General features: G+C 38.8%; 1 protein-coding gene across 12 annotated transcripts in view; it reads right to left on the reverse strand.

Annotated features, from left to right (window-relative positions):
* Positions 1-3,502: 3,502 nt before the first annotated feature.
* PARD3 (par-3 family cell polarity regulator) overlaps positions 3,503-23,820 on the reverse strand; it is a 741,470-nt gene continuing 721,152 nt past the window's right edge. For all 12 annotated transcript variants that reach the window (XM_043965636.1, XM_043965637.1, XM_043965630.1 and 9 more), the window contains 2 exons: positions 15,432-15,553; positions 3,503-5,639 (listed from right to left, as the gene is read on the reverse strand). In XM_043965636.1, the coding sequence (XP_043821571.1) occupies positions 5,246-5,639; positions 15,432-15,553 (516 nt within the window). In that variant the 3' untranslated portion in view covers positions 3,503-5,245. The remainder of the gene's footprint in view (positions 5,640-15,431; positions 15,554-23,820) is intronic.

A 23,820-nucleotide genomic window follows, 5' to 3' on the forward strand; every position in this document is an offset into this window, starting at 1 on the left:
GCCTATATATTTATATACAGCATAAAGTGCAGATGGCAACAAATGGAAATGAGGGGGACCATAGAATGGGGAATCAGAATAGACTACAGTCTTATCAATGCTGATCACTAGCTGTGTGATCTCAGAACTTACTTTACTTTTATTTGCCTCAGCAGTCAAGTCCCATAGGCAGCCAAGGTGGCACAGCAGATAAAGCACTGGGCCTGAAGTCAGGAAGACTCATCTTTGTGAGTTCAAATCTGGCCTCAGACACAAACTAGCTTGTGTGTCCCTGGGTAAGTTACTTCACTCTGTTTGCCTCAGTTTCTTCATCTACAAAAACGAGCTAGACAAGGAAATGGCAAACCATTCCAGTATCTTCACCCCAAAAAAACCTCAAAGGGGGGTCATGAAGAGTTGGACATGACTGAACAACCAGTCCTATAACTAAGTTCTGGAATAGTGATGTTGTAGGAAATAGGGAAGAACTTGAAAGGTGCTATAGAAAGGGTGTGGATTTCAATGATCTTATGACCTATTGTCTCAACCCTTTTACGCTCTTTTTGCCCAAGATATGCAGTTTATCCTACAGCCTGGCACGTGAGACTTCCTAACAGAATGAAGAGGATCAGAGAGGGATTGGGAAAGCCATTAGGAACAAATGAGCCCCACAGAGTATGAAGTCTGCCATGAACTTGGGTCTCTCCCAGCTTACTTTCTCTCCAACAATCAGCTCAGCAATTGAAGTACAATGGGCAGCCTTGACTCCCTTAATGAACAATAGTTGCTTCATCTACATAATGAAGACTAGTTGTTTTTTCGGGTCCCTTCCAGTTCTAATATTCTACTAGGCTATCACTCAATACTGAGATAAATGATCATATTTAGGAAGAATGGAAGGCAAATGACTTGGATAGAGACAATGTGATAGTTAAGATGCTTTTTTTTTTTTTCAGAGCAATGAGGGTTGTGACTTGCCCATGGTCATACAACCAGTAAGTGTCAAGCATCTGAGGCCCAATTTGAACTTGGGTCCTTCTGAATCCAGGGCTGGTGCTTTATCCACTGTGCTACCTAGCTGCCCCCTAAGATTTTGACTATTGACGTTGCCTTTTTCATTTTTAAAAATACAACCCCAGACTTGACTAAGGGGAATTGCTACCAAGAATATTATAGATAAGCACCTTGCTCCATTGATAATCATCTAATTTCTTGATTAAACAAGAAAATAATTAGAAAGCAATTAGTACAATGTGTGGCAATAGTAGGCACTTAATGAATGCTTGTTCCCTTCCCTTTCCCTCAATTATCCCTTTTGCAAAAAGGGTCTTGACTATAACTCTTCCCATCTCCATCACTGACTATCCTCACTAGTGGACCAAACTATAAAGCCACTGAAATTGTAATCTCCAAATGCAAACGTGGTAATGGTGGCTTCTACTATTACAATTAGCCTGAGGCAGTTTTCTCATATCCAATTCCTTTACAATGATAGTGAGGGTCAGACTCTTAGCCTGGTCTGGTCCAGGCCTCTTAAAACTCTGAGCTGCCTTTGGTATGAGGGCTTTGAATCTTTTTTTTTTTTTTAATTTTTTTAAATTTTTTTTTATTTATTTTTTTTAGTGAGGCAATTGGGGTTAAGTGACTTGCGATGGTCACACAGCTAGTAAGTGTTAAGTGTCTGAGGCCGGATTTGAACTCAGGTCCTCCTGAATCCAGGGCCGGTGCTTTATCCACTGTGCCACCTAGCTGCCCCAAGGACTTAATTTTGATCAAGATTCAAAGCCTTTGGGGCAGCTACGTGGCACAGTGGATAGAGCACCGGCCCTGGAGTCAGGAGGACCTGAGTTCAAATCCGACCTCAGACACTTAACACTTACTAGCTGTGTGACCCTGGGCAAGTCACTTAACCCCAATTGCCCCACAAAAACCAAAAACAAAACAAATTAAAAAACAAAATAAAACAAAAGCAAGTCCTTTATTATCCCAGTGGTGGGGAAAATTCTCATAAGGCCTATCTTTCCTCTTTATGTAAGCCTGAGTAGTTTTTATGCCTCACCTTAATGAAGACCATAGGGTTCTCTTCTGCTACTTTTTGTATTCAGGGTACAAAATATGGTGAGCTTGAGGGGCTCTCCAGAACTAGTTAGGACTACGCTGTCAATCTGGGGGTCATCAATTAAAATTGCTCTTAGGTTTAGCGGTTTCTAAGATTAAGGGAATCTTAATTCTCCTAATTGCCATCTGGGTTTATGGTGGTGATAGTAGAGTTTCTTTCTGGAGAAGCCATCAGCAGAGCAGTGTAGGTCTTGTCAGTATCTGCATTGTTCCCATCTCTATATGTCATCTTGAAATTACTCCTCAGTTCTACTGGAAATGCTCTTGTAGGCAAAAAAAAAAGTTGCAGAAAGGGTGGTTTCAGAGAATATGGTGGCACCTCTGCTCTAGCCTATTTCCATAACCTCTTCACTTCTCAGGGCACGGCAGTTCAAAGAGTCAGTTTTATTTTAAGAAGCCCTGTCTGATGGAGGTCTCAGTCATCTTCAAAATCACCTCTCTTTGCTCATCGGTGACAGCTGAGATAAGCAAGTTTTAAAAAATTAAGATGAATGAGCAAATCTCTTTAGCTTTCCTATGAGCTCTTTTTCTAATTATGCCAAGTATGTGAAAGTCAAACAGTTGATATTTACTTGACACACCTTACTCTTCCTGTTAATAGTGTAGTGATAGAATCTAGAATTTGTGACAGGAGGCCCACTGCTATGGCAACCGACTGATGTCAGGCACAGGATTACAAGGACTTGTACTGTAGGTTTGTGCAAAGCTCTCCCATTGGGTGGAGACCCTATCTTCCTCCATGTGTGTATAGGAGACAGCTCATCATAATATGACTAGGAATTTAGGCTGCCCTTTTCATTTTCAAAGCACTGTACAAATATTAATGAGTCACCATGCTGTGCCTGTCTAAGAAATGCCATTGCCTTCACTTTCCACGGGTGGGTGGGCATCAGAGCCTGGCTTAGAAATTAGAGATTTTTTTTTTAGGTTTGCACTATTGGATATTGGGAAGGAATAAAAGAGGGAATTGGAAACACTGTACAGCATTAGTTTGATGTACAATCATTTCTAAGGGGAAAAAATTATGGAGGATCCTTCTGAGGGGGAAAAAAAAGTCTTCAGGCTTCTTCATGGAGTCCTAGTTCTCCCAGAGAATCCCAGGGATTTCACTAAGATTTCTTTCCCTCTGTTGCTGTGACCATACCTTTAGTGGGTTCAACTGGACAAATGATCATGTTTCCAGATTTGTATGCTGAGTGACACAGGGGGATTTTCAGCTCTATAAACAGTAAATAAAAACATCCATTTCATATGCATGCATGTATGGTACACACATATATATATATTATACTATACATGTATGTATGTACACATATATAAGCATGTATGAATTGTGTATGCATATATTGATGTGTGTAAAACAACTTAAGGAGGTTCCACAGGAATACTACAGGTACTACAAAGGAACAGAAATAAGCCTTTTATTCTAAGTCTCATATGTACAAGGAAAGCTGTTTCCCACAGCGGTACTATGGCTGTGTGAAAGAGCCGCTGTCACCGTGCTTACATTAGTGACACCTTTTAAACACTGTCGCACATTATTAACAAACAGAACCATTAACAATTAGGCATAAAAGACATAGGTACACAAAGCTGGCTTCACATAGTTTCACATAGATTTGAAAAAAAAAAGCCACAAAAATAAAATGTGCCAGTAAAAAAAAATAGGCATATTTTAGATCCACAATACATGATTCTGCTTTTTATCCCCCCCTTTTAATTTTTTTTTTGTACATAATATGATGAGCTTTAATTTCAAGCTTTCCCTTCCTCTACATCAGGATTTGCAGGCACTTTAGCAACCCAGTTCTGTTTTACATACACGAAGATCAGACCCACAAATATAAAAAACAGCTGTTACACGAGAGATTCTCCTTCTCCATGTGCACACGAAAAATGATGTTGTTAAGAGCAATCATGTTGTTCTTGTGATTTTTTTTTTTGGACACTGATGTACATTTGGTAGGATATGCAACAATTTCCTTCCACATATCCTTTATTTTCTTCATACGTGTAAAAAAATGTTTAGTGTGATATCACAATATAGATTTTTTTAAAATAAGGAAGTACAGACCAAATGTCAGTTATAACAAGACTTCAGGGGAAAAAAAGGTAGAAAACATATTAGCTTTTAGATCTCCAAAGTGACTATCTGATTTCTCTTTGTCCTGCTCTTTGCTCTCCCTCTCAGACCTGTCAAAACAAAAACTAATTAAAGTAATTATCATCATGTATTGGACTCTGGACTTGTTCTGGGAGAATTCCTCCTCCTTTTTTTCCTGATCCCATTTTCACACAACAAAATGCATTTGGAGGCAGACCATGCCTGCCCCTCCCCCAACAATCCTATCCCTTCTCCCCCCTTCCCTAGGATAAATGATGATGAAAAAGCAAACTGTTGCTGTGGATTTGATTGGGAAGTTGTATTTATAAATATATACGGTCTTTGATGCTTCCCTTCTTGATAAGAATCTCGTTGATATAAAGTAAATTTAAAAGGAGCCTTAGGATAACTAAAAGTATCACAGTGTGGTTTTCTTTATGCGTTAGAATAAAGGAGATTCATTTTTGAAAAGAATATTAGATAAAGAAGGGAAAATCGTATTTCAGTACTCAAACATTGATCAAAAAGTACCATAAATGATCCCACTGGAAATATCTTAAAGCTGTGACTTCTGGTGGATCTTGCTCTTTTGGGCTCACCTCTCACCTAAGAGAAGTTAAAAGAAAGATGGAGAAATACCGTCCCCAATTCCAGGTTCATTTTATTCTGCAAGGCTGGATAGGCTGTTGTAATAAAAATCCACCGCAGAGTAGAACACATTGCTGCAAACCCTAATAATGAGTCATTGACAGCTAATGGACTGGGCAAAGCTGGTCAATACCCTGGGGAGATGCTTAGCGTACTTAACAGGACGATTGTCGATTGGCGAGAGAAAATCCTTCCATGAAAATAACACTTGAGACATAGTGGCAAAGACATTAAGGCCCACCACTCCTTTGCCCATATCGCTAAAGGCACTGATTCAGACAACAGAGATATTCCATAGTACCATCGAGTATTTTTTTAAAAACTTCCCAAAATACAAGTCTTCATAGGAAAATGTCCTTTATTGCATTGCATGGAGGGATATGCCCCCTCACCCACTCAAGAATAAAACGGTCTTCCTTTTTCTGGGGTTTGCAATCTGTTTAACCTGGCTACCTGAGATGGGGAGGGAGGCACATCTTGTCGGAAAGGACCTTTAGGATGGCCATAATTGGGGTCCTGGACTTTCTTGTATGAGTCATAGTTGTTAGGTCCATCAGAAGGTGGCTTTTTTTTCAGCTGCTGTTCTTTCCGCCTCTGTTCCTGGCGAAGAAGTTCCTGGGTTTCCAACATCACCCTGGCATTGAAGCCATGCCCTCCCATGTAGCCATTTCTTGAGCCCTGGTAGCTGGAGTATCTGGGATTCTCCTTTGCGCTCTGGAAACCTTCTCCAGGAGAGTAGTTCTGTTCCCAGGAATCTTGAGACACAGAGCTGGCATTCTTTCTGCTTTGCCTGAAAATCAAAGCACACAGATTGGTTTAGAGTTTCTACAAGGGGGTGGGGGTGGGGGTGTACATTTCAACCTTAACTTCTTGTCACTCTCTCTACTTCATCTGCAAGACATTTTAGAGAAACTAGAACCAGCTTTTCCCTTAACATGTGCAATCTTCTCACAACTTCCCACGAGCCAGGTGACAATTCTGATTCAGCAACTGGTCCATCAATATGCCTCTCCTCTCACTCTGGGTGGCTACCTTGGCTACTTGGCTTTGGGGAATAATGGGGCCCAAAATCTTGAGGCACTGCCAACATGTTATAGGGAAATACTGGGATTTTGGCAGCCTGTGCATGGGCAATAATTACTGGCTTTAAGAGGCTACAATTCAATTCTAAACAAGCAAAACAAATATTTTACCCAGCTGCCATCACAATGCCAGAGACACGAGCTGACTTGGAGTACACGTAATGGATTACAATATGAGTTCAGTTATGAAAGATTTAAGTCTAGACTCGTTTATGATTAAAAATGCAACAGGCAGACCCTTAAAGCACCGGCTGTAGAGTTGTGTATGTCAGCAGCTGAGACTCTTCAGAGGATGTGTTCTTTCTGATTTCAGAATGAGGAAGTTCTGTAGACTAAGCACAATTTTCTTGTGCACTGTACCTTCACCAAAGGCCAGGATAACCTACTTAACTCACTTGCAGTAACCTCAGGAGAGGAAATAAATCAGAATCATGGAGAAATTTCAAATTCTTATCTCTTTCTGCAATAAAATGGTATACCATCCCGAGGAAACATTATTGTTTTCAAACATCTTTAATTTACTATCAAATCTCCAGATGCTTTTATGAATTTACAATAAGATCAGTGATGATAAAGTAAAACAATTTTGGGCCAGAAAGGAAGACATTCACTAATTTTTGCCTTTAAAATAGGGCAGGGGGAAGAGAATTAAGCCATAAAACAAAATATATTGCTTCATTCATCAATAAGAAAAAAAATTTAGCTACAGTATATATTGCTAAGCCTTTCACATCAGTGCATACATACAACACGGTTGGATTTTCATACCCTGGACTTTTTCGGGGGAGGGGGAAGGAGATAACTTAAAGAGGTCCATGAAACCACTTTTTCACCCATTGAAAGGAGCACTTTTATCTTCTGTACATTCAGAGCTGCCATCGATATGGCCTGAGATGAAATAGGCTTAAAAACATTTTCAATACAGTATGAAATGTAGTTGGGTATGTTTTCAGCCAGGAAAAACCCACGTAAATTTCAGCATCATCCTCTGATATGACAGTGATTAATTGAATATTCTTCATTATCTCTCCCTGGTCCTGCTTTAATGGAAGCTGGACCATTTATACTACTAGTCTAAGCAGAATCCTTAAATATGATGGAATAGCATATTTGCCTAAAGCACTGATTATTTTCACTTAAAAAGTCATAAATTAATCTGCCCAAAGACACGAACAACAGAAAGTGCCTGCATGAAATCAGTGAATTAACATTAATCATAAAACTTTAATTAAAACACTGATCTCAGTACTGATGTTACATTAGCAACTGTGGGCTCTTTTGATAGGTTGGTTATCAAATTCTGAGCAATCAAAAACAGGCAGCAGAGCTGATGGTTCTTTTCATCTCTGGCTACCAAGATATATTCTCCCCATGAAGCCTGAAGCTTTAGATATAAGGAAGTCCTGCAGTTGGAGTTGAATTTGAAATCATCCCCAGAAGACAGCCTGGTACAGTGTTTTGTATCTGGAGGAGCTCTCTAATGGCTTGTTCATTATCATGATAATGATGATGATCATGTGAATTCAAAGACCATCTATAAGCAGTGCCTTTTCTGATCAGTTGATAGAATTACTTTGGTTTGAAGGGTTTTCAAATAAATTAATATACAGAGAAGATATAACCCCTTAAAATCTAAACGAGAGGAGACCACTCTGTTTAAAACTCTTCTTTCCAGGATGCTAAAAATATGTTTTAAAGTGAATATTTGTTGGGGGTGGGGGTGTGGGGAGGGGGATGGAAATGGGCTGGTCTGAGGTTTGGAGTAGAAGTTATCAAACCATTAGAAGTGCCTATTTCATCAAAGCAGTCATTTCACATAATTGCTGATAAGAAAAGGAAGGAGAGGACCCTAGAGCAAAAGTTGACAAGCTATGGCTCAAGGGTCAGATCTGGCCCTTAGCCTGTTTTTGTATAGCCCTTGAACTAAGATTGGGGTTTACATTTTTAAATCAAGTTGCAGTTTGCCAACCTTTGCTGTGGAGCATTAAGAGGTATAAACCCTAGTTATACCAGAAGGTGAGGTCATGGGAAAAGAAGGTATGGACTGCATGTTCTTTTGGGTCTTTCTGTTCTGATCAATGAAGAACCCAATACTAAATTCTTCTTAAGTGGGACTGGACATAGAAAAATTATGAGAGTTAAAGGAGGGGTTGAACAGATGAAGGATGGATTCCTGGACTGGTAACTCAATTAAGAAAGGAAGAGAAACATGGATGCCCAAGCTGGGATATTTAAAGTCAGAAGATTTCATATACGGATGACCAAGAAGCTTTAAGTCAGCGAATTAGAGATTAATGGCATTTGAAATTATCAGGGCATCACATTGTGAATGCGTATTTATGATTTAAGACTTTGCTTCTCAGTATATTTATTTATTCATCTCTGATAAAGCCTTTTAACTATACATACAATATCTTGTTTGTCATTTATATACACTGGATGTTTGAATAAAGGCATGTTCAAAGGTAGAAATATGTAACAAATGTTCATTATCTCACTGAGCAATACTAAAGGAAAACTTGGGGGGTAGTTACATAAACTCAGCTAGAAACACTACCATCAGGTGATAGCTACTGGAATCAGAGGCATAAGACTAAGAAAGGACAACCAGTCTTTAAGGATCATTCCTTAGAAATGCAACAAAATAAACAACAATTAGGCACCAACTATGTATAAATAAGTATGGGCTCTGTTTCCCTTTGTTTCTCTTTATAAACAGCACTTTGTCTGTTGGTAATAAGCCCAAGAGGAGTTTCTCAACCCATTCATTAGAATAAACATGCTACTTTGGCAAGAATAATCTTTCAAATATTATCTTTTTATTGAATTTTCTTCTGCGGAGTGTTCACAGACTGAGAGCATAGGAGGGCAGGGGACATGTCTTTTTAACTCCCCCATAGCAGGGCTTTGTACATAGCAGGTATTTGATAAATAAGTATTGCTATTATTGCCATGAGGGGGGAAAACAAATCAAAGCAAAACAAAACAAAACAAAATTTAACCTTTAGGTCTCCCAAGATAAAGAAAACCACATAGCTCTAGGTGAGGGGTAAATTGAAGAAGGAAGATATAATGTCTCAGGACTGAGAAATCAAGACTTTTGTTATGACTTAATATAAAAGCCTATGCATAAACCTAAAGGAAAAAGGCAAAAAGTAGGCTATGAATCCAAGGAAAATGAAAAAGGGGATGGCACAGTAAAAGAGACAGAACCCAGGACAGATGGAAAAACTGAGGAGAGAGAGAAGGAAAGCAAAGGACATAAGGGAATAAAAAATTGGGAAGAAATCACAATGGAGTTGAGAAAGAAACTTTAAGAAAATCTCAAGGTCAAGAGACATGATTGAAAATGTTTCTACTCTTGAAGTTGGGGGGAGGGAGCTCCCTTTCAGGAAAAGAAAGGTAAAAGGTAGTGAGATTAATTTGGGAATTGGGAATAAAGGGATTCTCACTAATTAGGAAATGAGTAGAGGTCTACTTGGGTTCCCTTTCCTCCTAGACCTCATGTATATTCCGAATCAATTGCCAGCTGGCTAATGTTTCTTATTTGACATTTTAAGATGTAACTATAATCCAGCTAAAGATTTTCTTAATTACCATTAGAATTTGCAAACCACCCTGGTTCTCATATAAGGCTCTGATTCAAACCACCTTATCTAAAGTTAGCACGGGAGAAATTGGGTAAAAAGACTCAGCCATTTGTTTTATTTTATATTCAACTTGGTAATGACCTGGACTTGCTTTTTATTTTGGTGAAATCTTTTTGGTTTCAAATACCAAACCAACTTGTTTAGACAAAACTCTGCTAATTGTCAACATCTGAAAATTAGAGATCCTGTGTCTTTGAAGAAAATCACATGGCAGAAAATTGGACATGGTCTGCCTTTGTATTTTTTCCCCCAGTTGCGTTCATATTCATCTGCGTGGTTTCCTTAGCTTCAGATTTCTATATACAGTACTACCATTCAGTGAAGTTTTTCATGAGAGGTCAAATTGTAAATAAACTTTAATATGAATGTTAATGAAACCTAGAAATACCATGAAGAGTAATATTTCCAAGCAAATAAAAGTATGGGCATCATCCAGTATATTTTTTATAGATTCCCAACGAGTCCCCAGAGTCCAAAAGGAGATACTTCCTATTTGGGATTATAATAACTACCTTGAGACCTTTTTTCACTTAAAATGCCAAGGAATCCAGAACCTCTAATTTTCAGGCAAAGCTATTGTCCATTGTTCTATATATTCACAAAGAATTAAAATCCTTAAGAGAAATGGCACCCTAATTAACCCAAGAATGACAGCTTTAAGAAGTAGCATGGTACCATGCATGGGGGAAAAGACCTTGGCTTTGGACACAGAAGACCTGGAGTTCAATTTGTGGATTTCAGTAGATTTCAGTGGGTTACTAAAAAAGATCAAACACGTAAAAATTGCCCCATACACCATAAAACCCAACACAGAAGCATTCAGTTATTATTTTGGGATCAATAAACACTTATTAAGTACCTAACCCTAAATGTCAGGCACTGTGTTGAATACTGAGGATACAAAAAGAGGCAAAATATCATCCTGCCCTCAAGGGGCTTATGAGCCAATGGGTCAGCAGATACCCTTCTCAGCAGTTGGAACTTTTCACAAGGCTAAAACATGGACTTTTGGAACATGCTGAAAAATGAAGGGCTAAGACAGACTGCCAAAGCATCTGGATGGACGCTGATGCCATTGTGGGGATGGTCAGGTTGCAGAGAAGGTAGAACACTGGTCAGGAAGACCTGAGTATTAAGGCCTTTTCAGACCTTTACTAGTAACATAAGCCTGGATAAGGCTTATTACACTACTAGTAGCATTAACACTAATTGATACCTCTCTCAGCCTTGGTAATAACAGCACCTACCTTACAGGATTGTTGTACAGATCAAATGAGCTAATTTAGGTAAAGCACTTTGCAAGCCTTAAAGCATTATATGGACTCTCGCTATTATTAATAAAATTTAATTAATAAAATTCATCACATTCTCCTTCCATCTCTCTTCTCTGCCCCATTTCCTTTCTGTTGTGGATTGTTGTTTCCATCATAAGGTCTCAGAGAATTCTCCAATATTTTCCATTTCCTCACCTCCTTTCTCTACATTTCCCTTCCCTTAATCCATTCTCCCCTCCCCGCCTTTACTCATTTTACCTCTCTAACCACAAAATAAAATACATTAAAACCAACAGTTCTTACAACAGCAACAGTGGAATTCTCTAATGGCATTGGGTAAAATGCTTTCAGGTGTGTTCATCTAGCCAGGCTGATACATACCACATCTCCCTCAGAATACAGACTTCATACTTCTAAAGAGCAGGGGCAGTGGCCAGGAATAAGCCATCTATCTGTTCAGTATCCTTGTTTCTCAGAATGAGAGCATCAGAAGACAACTCAGAGATTATATAATTGAACCAGTACTTAGACAGGAATTCCTATTATAATATCCCTCACAAATGATGGGTAGCCCACTACCATTCTAATTTTAGATACCCCTAGCTCTTATAATGTTTTTCTTCCCAGTAAGCTGATCTCCTCTTCTCTTTTTTCTTCCTTTTGTGATAGGACCTGTTCTAAAGCCAGGGGATTGCCTTCTGGTCCTCCATTCCAACTGTCTTCTTGCCACTGGTTCTGCAGCTGTTTCCTCCAGAGACCACGTCCTAGGGGACTTAATCCTGAATCCACTCAATTCCTTGGGCTTGCTAAATTCTGACTAGTGAGTGCAAGAACATAAACTTGCATTGCCCACTCTATCTAGCCAGTTCTGGTCACATTTCACAGGCCACCCTGCTGCTGCATGTGAACCTCCTTCTCCCCCCAATCCAATTACAGAACTCAAAGTACCCAAAATAGAGATCTGGAAAGGAAGGAAATATATGACATGTTAGCTTCCCCACTAAACACCACTACCATAGAAGGCAGTAAAACTAAGGGTGTATCCTTAACATTTGTCAGTACTAGAACCTTTCCTTTATAGATAGAAAAGTGGATACCGGTCTCCTTTTTTTTTCTTTTTTCTTTTCCTTTTTTTCTTCTTCCTCACCTCATTGCCCCTATTAAATGTGCTGGATAGAGATTTGCAGTAAATCCCTGGACTCCCACCCTCTTGAAGTCCCAGTTGACTATAAAGAACACCTTTATAGAAATCTCCTCTGGATATGGGACTTTTTATGTGAAGACTTTCTATCACTTCCTAGCATGGACACTGACCTATTATAGAATCCTTCATTTGGAGAATCATTTGCAAGCAATTTTAGGGACTAAAGTGGGTAGAGAAACTAATCAACTCTTCTTTTCCATTTACAAGAAAAAAATCCTATGAACCTAGAGACATAGTACTATTCACCCATATTCCGCTTAGGGCTGTTTTTGGAATCAAGTAGAAAAGATCAATCCCTCTTCCATGTGAAAACCCCTCAAATATGAAAAGATAGTGATCATGTCCCCTCCCTAAGCCTCCTCTTCTTCAGGCTGAACCTTACCAGTTCCTTCATTAATATCCCTTCTCTTGTAAAACTAAAAACTTGAAGTCAAGGGTGTGAGTAACATGTCATACCAGGAAATACACTGGAGGAGGGATCAGGAGACCACAGTTCTAGTTCCATGGCCATGTGACCATACAAAGACATTCCTCCTCACCCCTGCCCAATGTCACTTGTCCCATTTGTTAAAGATGGAAGATGATAACACTTGCCCAATGATGATGATCGCAATCACGATCATGATGCCACCAAAGTCCCTCTTCAATGCCTCATGATGATTTGGCATTACCCATGTGTTCTCTACAGCTATGGATAGGGAGGGTAATCACTGGGATGGGATAATGAGTAGGAAAGGCTGAATGAACAGGCTCAACAGCTGTCCTCTGAGGACTTTTTGAATGTCAGGAAATGTTTTGGCCACAATAATATATGAAGAAGGGGCTTCTATCTGCATTAATGGAATGAATACCCAAAGTGACGAGATCACAGATGTTTGAGATATTATTACGATCACTATCTACCTTAGGGCAGTTAGGTAGTGTAATGTATAGAGCACTGGCCCTGGAGTCAGGAAGACTCTTCTTGAATTCAAATCTGGCCTCAGACATTTCCTAGCTGTGTGATCCTGGGCAACTTAACCCTATTTGCCTCAGTTTTCTCATCTATAAAATGAATTTGAAAAGGGCAAACCACTCCAGTATCTTTGCCAAAAAAAACAAACAAACAACCCCCCCCCCAAACCCAAAAGGGATCACAAAGAGTCAGCCATAGCAATAACAAATATTCAAAACTACCTATCCTTCCCTAACTTCTCTGCTGATCTTCAATCTTGCATCTCTAACTGCCTCTCAGACATCTCAAACTACACATCCAGTAGACTTCTTAAACTCAACGTATCCAAAATGGAATTCATTTTTCCCTCTCAACCCTCCCCCACATCCTAACTTCACAATTACTGGTGAAAGTAATGCCATCCTTCCCGTCTCTCAGGCTCACAATGTAGGCATTGCCCTAGACTCCTCCTTATCTCAGTATCTCTCAGATATGCCCCCTTCTTTTCTCTGAAACTGCCAACACTCTGGTCCAGGCTCTCATCACCTTATACCTGTACTATTATAATAGATTTTTGCTGTGTCTGCATGCTTCAAGTCTCCCTTTATGCCGATCAATCCTCTATTCTTAAAGCATAGGTCTCACTATGTCATTCCCCCTACTCAACAAACTCCACTCCAGTGGGTCCCTATTACCCCTAAGATCGAAACCCTTCATAACCTAGTCCCCTCCTATTTTTACAGTCTTCTTAAGACCTTACTCTCCACTTACTCTCTATGGAACCACCGACACTGGCCTCCTGACTATTCCTTGAACAAAACACTCAAACTCTAAGTTCTGGACATTTCCCTGACCGTTCCTCCTCCTGGAATGCTTTCTCTCCTCATCTCTACCTACTGGTTTCCCTGGCTTCCTTTAAATCCCAACTAGAATGCCGCTGTCTTCTACAGAAGCCTTTTCCAACCCCTCTAAATTCTAATGTCTCCTCTTGCATATTTATCCTGTATATAGCTTGTGTGTATAGTCATTGGCTGCATGTCTCCCCCATTAGACTGTGAGCTCCTTATGGGCAGAAACTGCCTCTTTGTGTATCCTTAGCACTCAGTACAGTGCTGGCACACAGTAGGCACTCGATAAGTGTTTATTCACTGAGTGATTGATATTCCCTGGATAGAGAAAAAAAGGCAAATTGGTGCTGAGAGATAAAGGAGGAGAGGAGAGGAGAGGGAAGGACTGTGGGGTATTAAGTCTGATGACAAGAAATGCTTTGATTGATACGGAATGATGCATGGAATGAACTAGGTGTCACGTGGTCTTAATGTGAGGAGAGATTATCTCTCTTTGGAAAGTCTTTCATTCTCCCAATCCCTATCAAAGTAATATGATACAGTTTATAAACACTTCCCTTAAGCAGTTCTAACATAGAAAACAACATGTTGTCAAAATGTTTTCCCTCTAGTTTTAAGTTGCTTCTGGTTAATTCGGTCCCTCGTTACCTATCATGTGGACTATTGCAGTAAACTCTTTAATTGGTTTCCCTGCATCCACCATCTTCTCTAATTCCTCCTCCATATAGCAGTCAAATTGATATGTTTAAAGCACAAGAAGGACCATGTCTCCCTCTTGCTCAGGAAGACCCAGTGACTCCCTATTGAGTCTATGATTAATAAAAAAAAAAAAAAACAGAAAAAAACAACTTTTCTTTTTTGCCCTTTGGAGAAGATCTTGAATATATGGCTCCAATCTAGGTTTCGAGACTGATTGTTTCCCTCTTAAAGACCCAATGTTAATAATAATAATAACAACAACAACAACAACAACCAGCATTCCATCCAATCTGGCCTACTTCTTTTTCCCTGTATATGACAGATCACCTTCTTCCTCCATGACTTTTGAGAGTCTATCCCTCATTTCTGGATTGTTTCTCCTTCTCACCTCTTCTTGAAACTCCATTTTTACAATTCCAATCAAGTATTACCTTTTGCAAGAGGTTTTTTCTGATTTGCCTAGTTGTTGTGTCTTCCATCCTGAAGCTGTTTTATTTTTTATTGCATATATGTCTTGTCTTATGTGCACACATTGATATAGCCCCCAGTAATAGGGAAGGTTCTTGAGGAAAGTGACCATATTAAGTTTCTGCAGTCTCGGCATCTGGTGTAGTGCTTACAGAATTGGCTTGAATTGAATTGAAGCCTGCCAAGTTCTAGAAGACCACCAACTAACATCTTGCCAAATGGTCTATCAGTGATCTTAGCTACTGGGGATAGATGTACCAACTCCGAATCTTTTTAGTTCTTAATTCCCCTGTGACTACCCTTTGGCTATTTGGAGATGGATAATTTTGAGGCCTTTTCTTTTGCTGTTGGACATGAGAGGCTCCTGGGAAGAGGTTTCTCTAAGTCTAGGAGATTTGGAGCATCCTAAAAACATCATCCTACCTTGGTAATGAGCTGTACTGGCGCTGGGCTTGCTGGAAGCTCTCTCGTTCTTCTTGCCTCTGCATCTGCATTTCCACAGAAACTGAATGCCTTCCACTTGGCGGGTATACTTTAGTGTTTGGCTAGAAGAGTAGAATGTAAGGAAAACGTGAGAAAACAGAATAACTTAAAGGGCAGAAAGCATTCAATAAGTTTGGGGAATTCTTGGAGATTTATTCTAAAGTATTTACAAATTAGTTAAACCATTATTTTCCTTCAACGTTATTTCATAAATATTCTTGGAAATCAAAGGGTACATACAACGGGCTATCCCTTAATACCAGATAATTTTAAAAAATGCACATTTCTTGGCTTTGGAAAACATCATGAGTCTTTAAAAATTTTTTTTCAGGGTGCAGCATATACAGATTTGCCAACCTGATTATGCTTTGCATATACTAATATCAAAACTAGTTTGTATAGCTGTGTAAACATCAACTAACAACCCAGAAATCTCCCCGAACAAAATGAAATAATTCAACCACCAAATAGAGGGTGGTAACCCAAAAGGATTAGATAACAAGATGGAAACTGACCTAGGAAAAATTTACCATAATTTACAAAGTAGAAAAAAATCCCCAAGTGGAAAATTGAGAAGTGGCTATGTATGTTATATTTAGTCATGTAATGATTGGAATGATGCCACCTACTGGAGACTTGCCATGGGAAAGCTCCGCCATGAGGAAAATGCCTCAGAGGGCAAGGCCATGTGGCTTTTCCTTGGAGTCAGGAAATAACGTTTGCTCATGGGTGCTGTCTATCAAGGCTACCAGCCAATCAACTTGAGGAGCCTCCTATTTTCTGGGAGGAGACAGGAAGGAAGAAAGAGAGCAGCTCTCACTCTTTTTGGGTTCCTGACTTGATGGTGGTGGTGGCGGCAGAGGACTTCACAGGAAATTTGAGGAAAGATAAGAATGCCAGGCTGTTGGAATTCTGTTCTCAATCTTTTTCTTTCTATTTTCCAATAAACCCTTAAAAACCTAAACTTGTTTTATCAGTGATTTTAGTCAGTTTCCCCCAAAACTGGGTGAACAGATTAGAATCCACATTTAGAATCTTAAATTACAAAGTCATACCGGGTAAACTGTAATGTGCTTGTCTTATGCTCATACTTATATGTGGTATGTCTACCTACAAATCATTATCTTGCAACAAAATGAAACTACTTGTCCTGCCACTCCTTTTTTGTAGCGCTACATCTTTCTTTTAGGCAATGGCTGGTATCTCACTACACACACACACACACACACACACACACACACACACACACACACACATATACACATACATACAAGCATATGTGTGTATAAATTTCATCCTGATCCATAATATAATTATTTTGTTTACATTTCTAATTGTTAGGCTATGTAGTATTTTGGTTTGGTTAATCAGCACTGAAAATTATTTTGAAGCTAAGTTATTTTGAATCAATCAGTCAGTCAATCTGTCTATCATCTCTATCTATCTATCTATCTATCTATCTATCTATCTATCTATCTATCTATCTATCTACCTATCTACCTATCTATCTATCAATCATCTATCTACCTACCTACTTAGTTATCATCTCTCTAAAAGTTTAGGGCAGTTAGGTGGTGCATGGATAGATTTCTTGGCCCAGAGTCAGGAAGACTAATCTCCCTGAGTTCAAATCTAGCCTGAGACACTTACTGTGTAACCCAGTTGCAAGTCACTTCACTCTGCCTCAGTTTCTTCAGCTGTAAAATGAGCCAGAGAAGGAAATAGCAAACCACTCCAGTATATTTGCCAAAAAAACCCAAAAAACCAAACCCAAATGGGGTCACGAAGAGTCAGACATGACTGAAACGAGTGGACAACAACAACAAAATCTAAAGGCTTTGGGCCCTTGGCCATGCTGCACAACAAAATCTCACTCTGAGTACATATACTAGAGAGTACGGGCCCTTGTGTTTCCTCAAAGCAAAGCCACTGAACATTTCAACTTTTCACTTACAAGTTGTTCGGCTCCTTTCCAGATCTAGTTGTTAGAAACAAAAGCAGCTCTGCTTAGAGCAGAGGGCCGTGGCTTTTGTTTAATGAAGCATTAAGCAATTGTTCATCATATTGTCAGTGACATGAACTATTAATTAATTTCCCTCTGGCCTCTGCAACGCAGCTATTTTTATTATGCAAAAATGTGGAAGGGGGTCGGCTGTGCCTGACAAAAGTCTAAGAAGTCAAGATCTCTAAACCATCTTCAAAACTGAAAGATGATGGGAATTTTCAATCGATAGCAATCATTAAGTACCTACTATGTGAGAGGCTCTGTGCTATAAACAAGTCTTTGCTCTCAAAGAGCTTACATTATATCAATATACACACACATATAAGTATATATAATATATACCATGAATATGCACAATATATTCTTATTCTGTACCTGTGATTTCATTAGTATGTATTAATTAATGAATAAGCATGTATTAAGTGCTTACTAAGGGCCATGTACTGCCCTCAACTCTGGGGATACAAATTAAAAGCAAAAACAATTCTTGCCAGCAAGAACCTTACACTCAAATGGAGGAGAAAATACATATACACACACACATACATGTATATACATGCATACTTATACGCCCATAAATGTAGTCAGTGACATGAACTATTAATATAATAGGAATGGTATAATTATATCAAAACATTAATACTTATTTGATTAGTATCAATGTGTGTATACAAAATATACATATAAGTAGATGTCTGTATATATGTATATACACATGGGTACACAAATACACATAGAGTGTGTAGAAGGTAGAGAGAAGACACTAGCAGCTGAGGGACTGAGAAAGGCTTTTGACAGTCAGTACTCGGCATTTAAACTGAATCTTGAAGGAAACTAGGACCTCTAGAAGGTAGAGGTGAGAAAGGACAACATCATAGGCATGGGGATAGAAGGTAGAGTGTCCTTCATAAAGCACAGCACTTAAAAATGAGGACAAGATAATCCTGGGTGGCATCATGGAGGAGGTGAGACCTGAACTAATCTTTTTTTTTAAAATTTTTAATTAAAAATTTTTTTTTTTGTGAGGCAATTGGGGTTAAGTGACTTGCCCAGGGTCATACAGCTAGTAAGTGTCAAGTGTCTGAGGCTGGATTTGAACTCAGGTCCTCCTGAATCTAAGGCCAGTGCTCTATCCACTGCACCACCTAGCTGCCCCAGACCTAAGCTAATCTTAGAAGGAAGCTGGGAGTTCTAAAAGGCAGAGGTGAGGCAGGAGAGCACCAGGGTATGGAGATTTTCCCCTTAAGCATCAGGGCCTAGTAGAAGTGGACATGCACCTCTTCTAGAACCAAGAGAGTTTTCCGCTAAGTTGGAGATCATCTTTTCCTTAGGATGTGGAAGAACAAAGTTGACACACTCTGATTGTTGGTTGTGGTGCAATAATACAGCAATGTGTGGGGCAGACTTTAAAGTATATGGGGATAAGCAGTGAGCGTATTAAAAAAACATCCCAGTACAAAAATACCACCACAAAGAGATTAGGCTTTACTGTCCCCCAGTCTCTGCTAGTGAACGTTTATAACCAAACTCCCTAGAACAAATGTGTGTTAAGAGACCAGCCCCACAACAAAGTTCACATAACACACTGGTGGAGCCTTCAGCAAGAAAAACACTGAACCCAATGAGTCCAGCTTATACAAACACATTTGGAGAGAAAGGCATTTTCTTCTCACACCCTTGATGCTGGCAGCCTTTAAGAATAATGTCCTGGGCTGGCTGTGTGTGTGTGTGTGTGTGTATATGTGTGTGTGTGTGTATGAGTGTGTGATGGTCAGCAAGAAGACATGAGAAAGCAGTGGAAGACCAAGCAAGGAAATGCTAAGGAATTTTTTTCTTCCATTTAAAAAAGAAGAAGAAGAATAGCATCTCCTTTCTTCTTTTCACCCAGTATAGCTATATACATGTGTCAAGCAGTCTTGAAAGATCTGCCATTCCCTAGCAGGTTTTAGTAACCAGCCCTTTAAACTCATGCTGCTCTGTGACATTGCTTGCTAGAGACGTGAAAAGAAAATGCAAGACTGTGAAGGAATTTCAGGTGTATTTTTAAAGTTGTTTTTCCCAGAGGCCTGAAAACTCACTTCTGACAGATGGAAAAGAAAAAAAAAATTTTTTTTGAGTCTTTTGTTTCTTACAGTATTTATTTCCTGACACTGCTCTCCCCCAAACTCTTCCAACCATGACCATTTTACCTTACAGTCTTTACAATCTTGCAATCACAGATTTTTATCATGAAATAGGTTCTGAAACTTTAAAATGAGAGAATGAAGCTTTTATAACATGAGGCCTCTTACTATAAAACAGAAACATCAGTCCCATTATGGCTGTTTTGCATAGTTTCTGGCTCTAAGGACATGCCAAATTTGCACGATAGTGTCTGTGGTAGGTTCTTCAAAAATGTGTCTATTTTGTCCCTGTGGTTTAGGTAAAAATGTCATGGGTCACTAGGTATCTCCGAAAATGATATTCGAGTCTCATTCACAGTAATATGTAAATAGGTACGAGCTGGCATGTTTTCTATTTTACCTGTACACACGGTAACTCAAGGGTTATACTTCACTAATTCACAATTTCAATGAGGACCTCATAAAAATGTAAATTGCGGTAGTTATATTAGACTCACTAATCATAGCTGTGGAGCACTTTGGTCTCCATCTCTAAAGGAAAGTATAGAAAAATGGGCAATTTTGAACCATCTGACTCTAGAAACGCAAAATGTATTTTAAGTATAACAGAAAATAATGAGGGCCAAAAGATAATTTGCAATTCTGGAAAGAAGAGGATGTTTGAGACTAAAATAACAACTGCATGAGTAGCCCAACTTAACATCTATATGAAGAACCACAACTTTGGGCCTAATTGTAATAATCCTGTAAGGCCACCAAATAAACACAGCAACAGCTCTGTTTTAACAAAGAACTCTGGCCTTGTTTGTGAGGAGATATGTGACAAGGACTGACCTTTTAAATCAAAAAGCAGCCGAGACCGTGTTAACAAAGGAGGTTGTATGATGGAAATAAATATATGCTCATATATTACACAATACAAGGCCTGGCCCGGTCGGGCCATGACACTTGAGTCTTTTCACCGTTTGTTTCTCAAGCCACATATGAAAACTATAGAGGGTTTTCAATTGAGATGCAAGGAACTGGATTTTTGTCTTCTTTTTAAAGATATGCAGATTTAAATTTGGGAAGTGAGAGCTCCACACTTTTGGTATCAATTACTGGTGTCCTATAAAATTTAAATGGCATCACATTGCATATAGTGTTTTGCTAAATGAATTCCTTAATTAAACATTTTTTCAATTAAATGAAATCATTCTCATTTTACCAAAATAAATTAGCTTGCATTTTCCAGTCTGGATTTCAGATTTCACACAAAGGTTATAGCAAACGTGCAGTCAGTTAATAGACCAAAAGAACAAAAATAAACACACCGGGTACCAAGTTTCAGTACTAATTAGAACTAGGTAAGACTTTGTGACCTTTTCTGTTTTATATAAAAGTATGCTTGACAAGTATGAGATGAAATTCATTACTGTATGTATCAGAAATTACAACCATATAAAATATTCAGTAGTCACAAAATGTCCCTCTCACTCTGTCTTTACATTTGCTATGGAAAAGAGAATATATAGCAATTTCCCTGTAAAAGGTAATTGCCAGTAGGCAACTCAAAATGAATGTGATGAAAGGCTCTGGTCTTTTTACATATTTCCCTCCGTGGAGGTTGTGTAGTATGCTGAGAGTAAAGTACAAGAGAATTGTGCATTTCCAAGTACATGAAAAAATATTATTGCTGTTATTACTGTGAATAGCAGCAGGACAACCAGAGTCCCTCAGAGGTTTGGAGAACTTGTTTTAGCATCTCAGATGTCTTCTTCTATGACCCATGTGAAGTTGCCATTAAATACTCAAAATAGTTTACATTTTAAAGTCCAGCTAATGGTATATAGTCAATATTTGATCAATTAGAATAGTTTTAGATTTTAATCAAGACTGTGATAAAGTGAACTTTTTTGGCGCTCCATTCCCTCTCCCCCCTTGTCTCTGCCACTTATCAGATGCTAGAGAAAATATCGATTGAACTCTTGTGGGTCTCGAAGGTTGAAAAGCTTAATTGCTGCTAATGATGTTAGTAATGGTTGAAAAATCTGCAGAGCATACAAATAACCCTCATCAAATTTTTATATAGGCCTGTTTTTGTCTCAAAACAGTATTTGTCATCATCTTCTTTTCCTGACTAACGTTCACGTTTAATGTTTTAGCATTTCAAAACATGGAAAGCTCATGGAAAATGAATGTGACTGGGGCAGCTAGGTGGCGCATTGAATAGAGCACCGGCCCTGGATTCAGAAGGACCTGAGTTCAAATCCGGCATTCAGACACGTGACACTAGCTGTGTGACAATGGGCAAGTCATTTAACCCCTATTGCCTCTCAAAAAAAAAAAAAAAGAATGCGATTGTTCTATAAAATAAAATAATTTGGTAAACAGTGGGATGGGAAAGTGTCCTCTGCTCCCATGTCCTAATGTTGCTGGACAGGAACCCCACTATTTCGTATCCACTTCTGACATTTCCCATCCATATCTATCCATCTCTGATATCAGAGACCTGCTTTTGGCCAGTAAATATATCCTTCCTAGCTAAGAAGGAAGGAAGTCTACTTTCTAGATAACTGGAGGATCCCACTAGTGAGTTGTTAGGAACCTCTTTTTGTGATCTGAGCTCTGGCACTAATGCTACATTCTCTAAGTCTTGATTTTCTCATCCATAAAATGGGGATAATAATACTTATGCTGCCTAGTTGGCATCATTTTGAGAAAAGCACTTTTTTATTTCACAGGTAACTCCATAGTCACTTTTAAAATGAAAGATCTTTATTTGTTGAACTTTTGATAAACTTTATGAATGTACAAGTTAGTCCTTTACTGCTGATAGGCATTCTACTTTACACAGACAAGACACTACAAGGAGGAAGTGCTCAAAGCCCAAGAGAAAAAAAGAGTAAAGGGTAGAATTGTATTATTATGGCTATCACCACCACCATCATCACCATTATCACCACTACCACCACCACCATCATCTGTAAAAACAGACAATTGGGAAGAAGGCTTGGGAGAGAAGAGGGTATTTTTGTTATTGAGTATCAATTTTCTTTCTGAAGTACTGAACTACCTTTAGTCACTAGCAACCTGAGATTGAATGGATTTAGCCATCTAGCTATTAAAAGCTCCATTATCCCATTTATCAATCCCCTCAGCCAGCAAATCTCCTTGTGGGCACCACTCAGGTATATCTACCAAATTTCAACAGCATACAGTACTTATGTTGGCAACCTGCAATTTAATTCTTTTAAAAGCAAGACAATAACCCGGCCTTTGAAGAATTCTGGATGTTAAACCTAGCTTCAGGTTTTGCACCATAATCTTAAAGATTTATGCCACTGATAATTTTATTTATGCTGTGCCTGGCCAGGTAGGGCATGGGTGGGAGAGTTAAAGGACTTTTTACCTTTATTAAAAGTCTGAGTACGCTTCAAATCATGGAGCTAAGGAAGTTTTCTGGGCCCTTTGTCTTCCTTAGGACCTTTTGTGCTACAAATCAATTTCCCCAGGGCCCAAGAAAGATTTTAAACAAAAGCCCTAAAACAGGTGACTCCTTCCTAACCACTAGAGTTTACAAAGTACAATTGGAGATGAGGTGAATTGAGAAGGGCACTTTGATGAATTTTCTGCAGCATTCTACTACTCGGATAAAGTAATCAGCTTACATAATTTTTCAGGTTCATTTCTATATGCTACATCTGGATGCATTTTGCAGATGGGCATTTCTTACAAGCTCTACGATTCCAGGCTAATACGTTCTAAGTTGTACACCACAGCTCAAAGAAAAGTTTATGGTTCCTTAATGCTAAAATGATTATAAATCCTTCCAATGGGTGAGATCATGGCTTTATCCTTTCCAAGCACAGTGATCTTTCAAGGTCAGAATACATAAGGGAAACAATCATTCCAAGGTATTCAGGGCTCATTTTGTAAAGCAGATAGCCAACAAAAACCACACACCAGGCTGCAGTTTGACTGACTGAGCAGCTCTTATTAAGGCAACAATGAGCATCAGATTAAAATTAATACATTAAATGGAATTACAGTCACTTTGAACTCATTTACATCATCGGTAGAATGAGAAGTACTATGCAAGATTTCAATTGTTTGAAAATGAAAAAGAAAAAAAAAGAAAAGAAAAAAGAAAAGGTCATTGTTCTGACCCACAATTTAGGAAATTATTCCATTCCTAAGGTAATCAGCTTGTCATCCAAAC

Source organism: Dromiciops gliroides, chromosome 5 (assembly GCF_019393635.1).
Source record: "Dromiciops gliroides isolate mDroGli1 chromosome 5, mDroGli1.pri, whole genome shotgun sequence".
Lineage (NCBI taxonomy): Eukaryota > Metazoa > Chordata > Mammalia > Microbiotheria > Microbiotheriidae > Dromiciops > Dromiciops gliroides.